The sequence below is a fragment of the Bubalus kerabau genome, chromosome 8 (genome assembly GCF_029407905.1).
Source record: "Bubalus kerabau isolate K-KA32 ecotype Philippines breed swamp buffalo chromosome 8, PCC_UOA_SB_1v2, whole genome shotgun sequence".
Lineage (NCBI taxonomy): Eukaryota > Metazoa > Chordata > Mammalia > Artiodactyla > Bovidae > Bubalus > Bubalus kerabau.
The window spans coordinates 12,597,068-12,609,317 of NC_073631.1; the positions used below are offsets into that span (position 1 = coordinate 12,597,068).

Below are 12,250 nucleotides of genomic sequence, written 5' to 3' on the forward strand. Positions count from 1 at the left end.
TGGGCACAACTGAGGACTAACACACACATGCTGTATCATGTACACTGGTCTGTCACTAAAATCTGGAAAAGGACATGTGTACCCAGATGATAGCAGATAGTCCCAGGTTCTGCCTCCAGTGATAGCAAACCCACTTTAAACTGTTATCACAAATGTGAAATAGGCTAGGGGACATTTGCCCACATCTGTGTCTTCCCATATGCTAAATTGAAAACACTTTGCCTTGCCTGGGCTGTAGATCACCCTACATATGAGCTAACACAGGAAGGAAGCCAAGTAGTACCTTATTTTAAAGGTAACCTCATATTCTTTTTTGCAGTGAATATGGTTTGTAGTAGTCCCAAAGAATACCAGATCCATCAATCTTAACAAGTACTTAACTGTTTGTGCTTTTGTTTTTCCTTTTTTTTTTTTTCCTCCTGTTGCATATATCACAGTCCTTTTTTAAAAACCAGACCTCCAGAGAGGGCCTAACTCATATCAGTAAAATTATTCTGATATTAGTTATAACTTTAGATAACAAGATCCAGGCATATGAAATGAGGCTCAGTTATGATCTAGCATTGGAGCTTGCAAGTATTCCAAATTTACTCAGACAGTTACAGTGGCTATGTAAAATTTTTCTTTTCCATTTTACCTTTTCTGTTTTCCTTAGCATGGCAAAACCTGAAGTTTCTTTTTCTAAAGCCAAGTGATTTTATAATATGTGTATAAAATCACACATTTTTTTTCCTGGAAAAAAAGTGTATGGTTGGTTTTATTTGCATTTTAAAATGTGCATGCTCTCCCGTGTTTTATAACCTGTGGTTTATGCAGGAATATGCTGAATTTCAGTATCGGAGGAGGCACAGACAACAGCGCCGGCGAGGAGACGTGCACAGTCTGCTGAGTAACCCTCCAGACCCCGACGAGCCAAGTGAAAGCACTTTAGGTGAGTCCTTGCATTGGGTTTGTTGTAATCTCTTAGTTCTCTTGCATGTCTTCAAAAAGTGGCTAATCTAAATGTTGTGAAAGAGTTTGTAATTTAGGTATACAGTCAGCATGCAGGTGCTTCTAATGTCACAGGATGCAGAAAACCAGGGCGATTAAAACCATGGACTGGGGAGTCAGACAGACCTGAGCTCATGTCTCCAGCTCTGCTGCATGTCACTGTGAAGCTTTAGTCCCCCAACCTCTCCAAGCTTTGGTCTCCTCATTCTAGAGAAGCAACAACAGTAGTGTCACCTTGTGGGCTTGTTGTGAGCATTAGGTAGTGTCTGTAAAACCCTTAAATACAAATAGCACTTGATAGATTGTAGCTGTTGGTTACTCTTAGTGTGTTCATGAAATATTTTTCTCCTAACCTCAGTTTTCCTATCAACATTTTTAAAATTCCTAGTAGTGAAGATAAATTATCATCCTTTAAATATTAAATTGTTAATTGAAAATCTTCAAACTACAGCAGTGTCAGCAGCTCATCTTTAATATATCAGGATCGACAGGCTTAAAGATTAGCTTTGGGGGCTATTGTAACTTGCAAATTCTTTAGTTTTAAGAACTCTGAAAACTAAAACACCTTTCTTGTTGCCTAAGGGGAAGAAAACGAACACTTGGTAGCACTTGCCTTTATGAATAGAACAATGTATAATCTAAATAAAGTTGTAAAGACTGATCATGGATTTGAAATAATTGTGTTAGATATATATTGTTGCTTGTGGTGAGACATTATGGATGAAAAATCTCTGAAAGATGAAGTGAACTTGTGGCCCCGGGCTTTCACCAGCGCTCAAAGAGAAGTCACTGATTTAGTTAAAAAGATGTACGAGGCCTGATGTGACTAAACTCTCTGGCACTGCTTGCTTTGACACAGATCTCCCGGAAGGTGGCGGTGGCCGCAGGCCAGGCACCTCCGTGGTAAGTTCTGCATCTATGAGTGCGCTGCACACCTCCTCCCTGCGTGACTACACACCCGCCAGTCGCTCTGAGAACCAGGACTCTCTTCAGGTAGCCTTTCTGGGCAACTTCGTTGCCCCTGCCTTTTGCTCTTTCTCCCTTGAGCCTGGCTTCCTATTTTTACTTCTGTTGCTCTCCTTTTTCTCCCTTCCCTTCTACAATCTTTGCTTCAGAGCTATACTACAGGGAAAGATTTTTCCATTTCAGATTTACACTTAAGTAATTTATTTTCCCTTTAGCATGGGCAAGGAGAAAATTAAAATAAGATTCTAGTAGGTCAAAAAGTTCTTCTGTATAAATAGAGGTACTATTAATTATCTGTTTGGTAAAAGAACAGTGGCAGACCTCACTGGGTTCAATCATTTTTCCTTTTAAATTTTGCAGTAATTTTACTTTCTGTTGCCTCAGGCTCTGAGTTCCTTGGATGAAGACGATCCCAATATACTTCTTGCAATACAGTTATCTCTGCAAGAATCTGGGCTGGCCATCGATGAAGAAAGTACAGACTTTCTCAGTAATGAAGCATCCTTAGGGGCAATAGGCACCTCTTTACCTTCCAGACTGGACTCCGTCCCCAGGAACACAGATAGCCCTCGAGCTGCATTGAGCAGCTCTGAGCTGTTGGAACTTGGTGACAGCCTCATGAGACTAGGAGCAGAAAGAGACCCATTTTCAACTGACACCCTGAGTTCCCACCCTCCCAGTGAGGCAAGAAGTGAATTCTTCCCCTCATCCAGTGACCCTGACTCAGCCAGCCAGGACGCCAACATCAATGACAATCTTCTTGGCAATATCATGGCTTGGTTTCATGACATGAACCCTCAAAGTATTGCTCTGATTCCTCCAGCAGCTACAGAAATCAGTGCAGATTCTCAGCTCCCCTGTGTCAAAGACGAGTCAGAAGGTGTGAGGGATGTGGAACTGATGCCTCCAGAAGATTCAGTGTTTGGAGATGCTGCGATCAGTGAAGGTAGAGGAACCCAAAGAGGAGAAGAAAATGCTTTGGAGGGAAATATTCTGGCTGGGGAAGCAGCATCTCAAGCTGGCGACAGTGGTAATGAGGCTGCCAGCAAGGGGGATGGTTCCGATGTTTCAAGTCAGACACCTCAGACCTCAAGTGACTGGCCTGAACAAGTCCACTTAGTATGAACTGCACATCTCGGGGCTCTAGTGACTTGCAGGTACAGATGGTATGCTAGTGGAGTATGCTTTACAGAGACTTGATCCACTTAATTCCAATTAATTATAAACCACTGACATTAGGATTAAATATGAAGGAGTTCCCTTGAATGGTATAGCTTCATTTCTGATTTTAACCTGACAGGGAATTTCTTCTGTATTTAATTGGATAGCTTTTCCCCTTCATGCTGACAAACAGAAGAGCCGGAGAGATTAACACAAATGGAATAAATAGCTTAGATTCCACATTCAAGAAAATGCAGTCCTCTGTTTAGATCAGCAGTACTTAAATTGAACATTAAATGAAAGGCTTACTTTCTAATCCTTGGGTGGTTTTTCCTTTAAAAAAAAAAAAAACTGAAAGTTTTCTTCATTTCAGAAGTTATTTTGGACAGATCTAACATTTCATTCCTCCATCTCTCTGTGCTCTTCTGTAACTTTCCTTCTTCCTTTTTGTCTGAGCGGTGTGAATTGAGGTAGCCAAGGCTTCTCTTTAGCGTTGCGTCTACCACAGTGTAATTAATTTTAATTTCACATGAATCGGAGATCTCTTTTCATGTCTATTTACAGTCCACTTGTGCCAAACTCTGACTCGTGCGCTAACAAGGCGTTCAGGTGTGCGGTGTCCCAGAGGGCTTCCAAGCAGTCTCAGCCTTCCTGGAAGTAAAAGGTGCCACTTGGTAGCAGTGATGTTCCAGAATTTAGTGGGCTTTTGTTGCCATGGAGACTGCATTTAAATAAATGTAGCCTGTAGCTTAAGTTAACTAAATCTAATGCTGCTGTTCAAAACAGTTTATTTTAATATTAAAATACAGTTGATTAGCAACAGCGGTGCTGTATTTTAAGAGACACTTTATTGGAAGTGCAATCATAGTTCTTTGTTTTCACAATTTTACAGTGCATTCTAATTACTAATGGGTGCAATTACTTTTAATGGTAAGTGTTTTATAAAATAGAAAAAAAAAGTGGAGTTTTCATGAGTTATAGTAAATCCCACAATTATTAAAAAAAAAAAAAAAAAAAAAAAAACTCAGTAAAGCATCCTGCGCAACATGTTACCGTGCCTTTGCCTCACCTCAATGGGTAGTTGCCAGTCAAGTAAGTAATTCCAACTTCAATGTCTCTTCTGAAGTAACTATGCTGTATGAATTGCAAAGACCTCCATAAAACCACCCATGGCCTTGCCTTTACAGTAAATATAACAACTAAATGTTCAATCGGTTTGTTTGACTAAATCGCAAATGCTGACGTGTTTGTTCTATTGCACAATACTCATTTGCTGTGTGATTACTGTTTAGTGTTGGAAAAAATCAACTTCCTAGTTACCAGTGTCTTACTGTGAAGAAAATGCTGGTCTTAGTTGTAATTAAGATACAGTGGTACAGTGTGTAATTAAAACTAGAATAAACTGTTGGAATCGCTGTTTTACTTACATAATATGAAAACTAGCTTAACATAAGCCAAATAGATATGCAACACTCTATTTAATGTTTTGCCAGATTCTTATCAGAAATCTACAGATACCAAAATTCCAGTACCAAGTTTGTACAGGCAAGTCCTGGGATGGGTGAAAGGTTATGTTAGTATTAATATCCACATGAGCTGTAATTAACAATTTTTGATTACTTTTTGTCCCAAACCCTGCTTTTGGAATTTCCTTGTACTTCGAATCGTATGGCTCAGACATTATATTAGAGTATTTAATATTCCCCTCTTCCCTTAGGATAAACTGTGTGGGAATTGCTCCTGTGCCATGGATATCGGAAGTCCACATTGGTTTTTATTTCCCCAGCTGTCAGAAACATTGATTGATATCAATCCCTATTAAAATTAGTTGGGGAAAATATTACCTTTATCTACAGTGTATTACTGTATGTGAAACTGAAATAGTCCATTAAAGGATTTTTTTACCAGTTTAATTTAGATTGAAAATATCAACACCAATCAGTTTTTAGATCAAGTTGTAGTTTTTCAATAGAAGGAGTCTGCCACACTGAGGCGGCTGCAGAGCCGCGGTGCCGGGGAAAGAGCGCCGTGCCGGCAGTGTCGTCGAGGCTTCTGGTTCCACACGCGTGTGCACTTCCCTGTGTTTCTGTGGTCTCTCCTGAGCATGAAAAGGATCAGTATCCAATTTGTATTTCCTTGGTACATATTTTAAAAACACAGTCACTGACTTTACGATTCAGAAATAAAGTTTGGCAAAGCCTATTTTGTAAACAAGTTAATTTTATAATGTAAGAAAAAATTACTCTAACCTTGACTTGTTATTTGCACTTTCATAGTCTATACTTGATACATTCCCACTTTATATACAATAGGATTCTACAAACGTGTAGATGTTTGGCCAAATGAATGCTGTTAATAATATGTAAAATTCTTTGATTAAACATTTATTACTTAAACTACTTCACTTTTGTCTCATTATAGACTTTGTTTAACCAAGTCAGGAAGCTAATCTTCTTCACATTAAATTCCCTCTAATATGATGGGGTTAATTTGGTTCTTACATGTAATAGATTAATTCCTAATATTTTCTATACTAGCCCACTTACTGAGCATTTTATACCCCAGAGATAAGCCTAAAACGTTGCATGATAATGTGTTAAAACATTGTGACTTCAGCACTCATTATTTTTAATCACTGTAACAACTTTCAGAAGAAAACTTATGGTTTTTCCTTGAAGTCTCTAATAGAGACATAGAAAAAGAATTTTAAGATAGTTTGTGAAATTGCTTAGGATAGGAAAAATTTTTTATGCCATATGAATAGAAATGCCTGCTTCTCAATCATTTAATTGTTCTTTTCCGTCTAAGTAATTACAGCAGCCCCCGGCATCTGAACTTCAGTGCTCAGACACAAGTCCCAGACCCCCAGCTGACACTTCACAGCATGTGCGCATGGTAACCTCCAAGAGTCGTCGTTTCATTTGTGCCTGTCAGTTTGTGGATCCCAAGCTTAACTCCAGTGTCAGTATGCAGAATTACTCCTTAAATATTGTTTATTACAGCCACTGATCTCATTTCTGTTCCCTTTTTAGTCCTTGGATCATGTTGCTGACGTTAATGAAATTAAAATCTAGTGGCTCAGTGGTAAAGAAGCCCCATGCCAGTGCTTGAGACAGGATTAGATCCCTGGGTCGGGAAGATCCCCTGGAGGAGGAAATGGCAACCCACTCCCGTATTCTTGCCTGGAGAATCTTATGGACAGAGGAGCCTCGTGGGCTACAGTCAACCCATCGAGTCACAAAGAGTCGGATTCAACTGAAGTGACATAGCACGTACTGTGGCTTACCTGTTATGAAATTACAGTCTCAGACTTACTGAAATTTGGTCATAATTTGAAAAGTTACAGTTAGTAAATTAGTAAAGAGTAAAATTTTAGAATCTAAATATCACATGATAATACCAATTTGGGTTTTTTCCTTTTTCAGGCTGAAATTAAACTCCATAGGAGAAAAGCATTCATGTGCTTGGCTCTGGGGCTGAGTAGTAATTGTATCTTAGCCCTGGGCTGTGGTTGTAATTACAAGGTCATCACCTAGCAACAGTATGTTACTGCCTTGTCAGTCATTATCCCCTTCTCTCCAGTAGATTTCTTTCTGGAAAGATGTGAGTAGGCAATGGCACCCCACTCCAGTACTCTTGCCTGGAAAATCCCACGGAAGGAGGAGCCTGGTGGGCTGCAGCCCATGGGGTTGCTAAGAGTCAGACACGACTGAGTGACTTCACTTTCACTTTCCACTCTCATGCATTGGAGAAGGAAATGGCAACCCACTCCAGTGTTCTTGCCTGGAGAATCCCAGGGACGGGGGAGCCTGGTGGGCTGCCGTCTATGGGGTCGCACAGAGTCAGACACAACTGAAGTGACTTAGCAGAAGCAGGTCTTTCTAGATTATTATGTGATCATTCTTCTAAGAACTGGGTCTAGTCATGCTTAAAGAAAGATGGACCAGAAGAGTTTCCTAAATTTAGCTCTCTGTTGTACTTAGGAATGACAAGTGGCTGACACACTGCTGCTGCTGCTAAGTCACTTCAGTCGTGTCCGACTGTGCAACCCCATAGGCGGCAGCCCACCAGGCTCCCCTGTCCCTGGGATTCTCCAGGCAAGAATACTGGAGTTGGTTGCCATTTCCTTCTCCAATGCATGCATGCATGCTAAGTCGCTTCAGTTGTGTCCAACTCTGTGCGACCCCATGGACAGCAGCCCACCAGACTCCTCTGTCCACGGAATTCTCCAGGCAAGAATACTGGAGTGGTTTGCCATTTCCTTCTCTCAACCAACTGAGTGGTGGCCAAACTTATGAATAAATTACTTTTATTCAGTCTTTAAAACTGTAACTTGAAAATATTCCTGATCAGGATATAGATATCATCTCTTAGCCAGCCTAGCCTTTACAAGGCATCAGTTCACAGACAAGCTGGGAGAAAGATTCATGAGGAGTAAACAGTACAGAAAATGGTAGTTATGGGATGAGACAGTCCAGTTCTCCTGGGCCTCTGAAGTGCCTACACATCTTGCTGAGTGTGCCAAGACTACGAGAACTGATGAGGGGTTTGCCTGAGCCACTTCTCAGCATTTATATCTCTAGTAAGCTTGGGGACAAGAAGCAGGTTTGCTGTAAAAGTGTTGGATTTCTTGCTCTCTCTTCCTCAGCTGTGACACAGACCGCTGCGTGCTTGGCGTTCATCCAGGCCTACGGTGTTGCCTGTGGGAACTAGGGACCTGGAAAACGGACATAAATATGCAGATACTCACTCTGCATGCTGCACAGGCCTCTGATCAAGGATCCTGTGTCTTCCGTCAGCATCCACAAAACTGACAGGCTAACTTACTGGATAAAGTCAAACCTCAGATGGTTTCAGCAGCAAGGATTGGAATGCTGACAGACGCTTTTCTGGAAGGGGAACCATTGGGCCAGGTTTGGGAATATTAGATTCCCTGGAATCAGTCTGGTAGTCAGTGCTGTCAATCAAGATGGATTAAAGATGGGGGGAGGACAAGTGTCCCCACTGGCCTAGCTTTTACTGAACAGGAGTTGAGTTAATGTTTACAGGCTGAATGGTGGAAATAGGGTTGAAACAAACTGTCCTAATATGCCTTGATTGTTGCCAACTCCGGTATGCAGACAAGAAGGAATGCTTTCATGACAAAGGGCCAGCAGTGCCTGTGAGGGACAGAAGGTGCCAAGGACTACAGGCTGAGCACAGAGGTGCACGTGAAGAAGAAAGAAGCCCCTGGACTAGTTTCCTCTGATACTGGCAGGCATCACCACTGCCATAGGAGAGAGAGTTTTGCAGGTTTTCAGGCACTGGCAGGGAGCAAGGGGTGGGGGTGGGGGAAAAGACCAAAACAATTAAGTTTCCCACCCAGCAGCCTACCTCCCCCACCCCTAGCTTCCTTACCCTCTCAGCTAAGGGACAAGGTGATGTGGCATCCATTTGCCACCTTTTGTTTATAGCTCCTGACTCACACAGTTTAGACTCTTCAGCTCGGAAAAGGGAATTTCTCCTTAGTGGAGAAGGGAGGCTTCCCTTGTAGTGGAGCTCTTTGGCTGATAGAAAGTCACGTTGCTCCCAGCTCTGAAGGTCTAATGGAATTGACATGTTATGTGCCCACAGGTCCCTGTCGCATAAGAGTCAGTGGGGCTGTTCTTACCTAGGGACTGCTACATGCGTCAGTCTGATTTTGGTGTTGACCATCTGGTGCTGTCCATGTGTAGAGTCTTCTCTTGTATTGTTGGAAGAGGGTGTTTGCTGTGACCAGCACATTCTCTTGGCAAAACTCTACTAGCCTTTGCCCTGCTTCAGTTCACAGAAGAACTGTGGAAAAAAGATCTTCACGACCCAGATAATCATGATGGTGTGATCACTCACCTAGAGCCAGACATCCTGGATTGCGAAGTCAAGTGGACCTTAGGAAGCATCACTATGAACAAAGCTAGTGGAGGTGATGGAATTCCAGTTGAGCTATTTCAAATCCTAAAAGATGATGCTGTGAAAGTGCTGCACTCAATATGCCAGCAAATTTGGAAAACTCAGCAGTGGCCACAGGACTGGAAAAGGTCAGTTTTCATTCCAATCCCAAAGAAAGGCAATGACAAAGAATGCTCAAACTACCGCACAATTGCACTCATCTCACACGCTAGTAAAGTAATGCTCAAAATTCTCCAAGCCAGGCTTCAGCAATACGTGAACCATGAGCTTCCAGATGTTCAAGCTGGTTTTAGAAAAGGCAGAGGAACCAGAGGTCAAATTGCCAACATCCACTGGATCATCAAAAAAGCAAGAGAGTTCCAGAAGAACATCTATTTTTGCTTTATTGACTATGCCAAAGCCTTTGACTGTGTGGGTCACAATAAACTGTGGAAAATTCAAGAGATGGGAATACCAGACCACCTGACCTGCCTCTTGAGAAACCTATATGCAGGTCAGGAAGCAACAGTTAGAACTGGACATGGAACAACAGGCTAGTTCCAAATAGAAAAAGGAATACATCAAGGCTGTATATTATCACCCTGCTTATTTAACTTATATGCAGAGTACATCATGAGAAACGCTGGACTGGAAGAAGCACAAGCTGGAATCAAGATTGCCGGGAGAAATATCAAACACCTCAGATATGCAGATGACACCACCCTTATGGCAGAAAGTGAAGAGAAACTCAAAAGCCTCTTGATGAAAGTGAAAGAGGAGAGTGAAAAAGCTGGCTTAAAGCTCATTCAGAAAACTAAGAACATGGCATCTAGTCCCATCACTTCATGGGAAGTAGATGCGGAACCAGTGGAAACAGTGTCAGACTTAATTTTTCTGGGCTCCAAAATCACTGCAGATGGTGATTGCAGCCATAAAATTAAAAGACGCTTACTCTTTGAAAGGAAAGTTACGACCAACCTAGACAGCATATTCAAAAGCAGAGACATTACTTTGCCAACAAAGGTCTGTCTAGTCAAGGCTATGGTTTTTCCAATGGTCATGTATGGATGTGAGAGTTGGACTGTGAAGAAAGCTGAGCACCAAAGAATTGATGCTTTTGAACTGTGGTGTTGGAGAAGACTCTTGAGAGTCCCATGGACTGCAAGGAGATCCAACCAGTCTATCCTAAAGGAGATCAGTCCTGGGTGTTCATTGGAAGGACTGATGTTGAAGCTGCAACTCCAATATTTTGGCCACCTCATGTGAAGAGTTGACTCATTGGAAAAGACCCTGATGCTGGGAGGGATTGGAGGCAGGAGGAGAAGGGGACGACAGGGTATGAGATAGCTGGATGGCATCACCGACTTGATGGACATGGGTTTGGGTAAACTCTGCGAGTTGTTGATGGACAGGGAGGCCTGGCGTGCTGCGATTCATGGGGTCACATAGAGTCGGACACAACTGAGCAACTGAACTGAACATGCATCGAGGTGAGAATGGGGCCTGAGTCCCTTCCCATTCTGTTTCTTTGTCCCCTCTCCTGTGGTCCAGATGAAACAATAAAGAAGTCCAACAAGAGAAAGTGAAATCACTCCTTTTGTTAAAGACTTGGTAGCAGCCCAAGTACTCAAGCCATTTCCCAGCATAACATTGCAGCCTGCCTGACACAGCCACCCAGTACTCCAGTTGGCTCCTAGGCTCTTCTTGAAACTGAATGCCTGACCCCTGGAGGCCTTGGGAGTCACTGATGTCACTGATGTGACATCTCCACTTTGGGGTGGGTTGCCTAGTAACCAACATGGACCCAACAGGCCTTGCAAGTCAAACAAACGGTAAGTTAGAGAGCATAGCCAGCCTGACTGCTGCAACAAGTATTTTGACTACGTGAAAAATCAGTAGCTATCTTTGGGGGATATTTTGTATATATCTTCATTTACTAAAGAAAAACCACTGGCTTCCTCAGGGGTCTCAGTCCACAAAATGCCTGGGTTTGGTTCAGTTGTTTATTAGCAACTTTAGGAAAGCCCAGCAATATTTTCCTATAGCTGTAAATAATTCTGAAATTGTGAAGTATTCTAAAAATATGGCAAGGCAAAGGAACTGAAACAGCTAAAACTATTTTGAAAAGGAAAAAGTGGGAAAAGTCATTCTACCCATTTGCAAAACTACAGTAATCAAAACTGATACTGATGGAGGGATAGACACACACATTGATAGAATGGAGAATCAAAAATAGCCTCCTTCCCATATCATCAACTGATTTTGACAAATGTACAACGATGCTACAACAGAGGAGGGACGGTGCTGGTAAATAAGGCAGGCAAAAATATGAACCACTGAATCACACACTATACAAAACTTGAACTAGATCATAGATAATATAAAACTTTTGAAAAAAAACCAGAAAAAATAACAATATCTTTACATTCTAGGTTAAGCAAAGGATCTTACACTTGGTACCAAAAGCATGATCCATAAAAGGAAAAATTTATAAGTTGGACCTAATCAAAATGTAAAGCTTTGTTCTGCAAAAGACCTTATGAAGAAGATGAAAAAGTCGAGCTATAGACTGCGAGAAAATGTTTGCGAACCACATATCTAGAATATATAAAGAACTCTCTAAACAGTAAAAAGATAGACAATCCAATATAAAATGGAAAAAAGACATTTCACCAAAGAAGACGTATGTATGGCTAACAAATAAGCACCTGAAAAAAATGTTAACATCCCTACTGAGTAGGAAATGCGTGTTTAAACCATAGTGAGACACGCTACTGGAGAAGGAAATGGCAACCCACTCCAGTATTCTTGCTTGGAGAACTCCATGGACAGAGGAGCCTGGCGAGCTATAGTCTATGAGGTCGCAGAGTCAAACACGACTGCGGGATTAACACAAGGCACACTACACACGTATCAGGATGGCTCAAGTGGTTAGTGGTATCAACACCAAGTGCTGCCAAGGATGCAGCTGGATCACTCATACACTGCCTGTGGGGATGTAAGACAGTACAGCCTCCCTGGGAAATAGCTGAATAGTTTTGCTAAAAACCAACTACACTAACCATATGACCAAGCATCAACTGTTGGACACTGATGACAGAGAAGTGAAAATTTAGGTCCACAAAACCTGTACACAATTGTTCATAGCAGACTGAAGTCCACCAGAATGTCTTGTATTAACGGCATGCTTTACTGCAGTAAATGGAATATTTAAAGGATGAACTAG

General features: G+C 41.8%; 1 protein-coding gene across 5 annotated transcripts in view; it reads left to right on the forward strand.

The window, feature by feature from the left end:
* The window catches only part of ANKIB1 (ankyrin repeat and IBR domain containing 1), a 155,007-nt gene extending 149,486 nt beyond the window's left edge, over positions 1-5,521 (forward strand). For 4 of the 5 annotated variants that reach the window (XM_055589697.1, XM_055589695.1, XM_055589694.1 and 1 more), the window contains 3 exons: positions 817-931; positions 1,850-1,983; positions 2,341-5,521. In XM_055589697.1, coding sequence (XP_055445672.1) covers positions 817-931; positions 1,850-1,983; positions 2,341-3,081 — 990 coding nt within the window. In that variant the 3' untranslated portion in view covers positions 3,082-5,521. The remainder of the gene's footprint in view (positions 1-816; positions 932-1,849; positions 1,984-2,340) is intronic. The other variant, XM_055589696.1, reaches the window with a different exon arrangement.
* Positions 5,522-12,250: the final 6,729 nt, after the last annotated feature.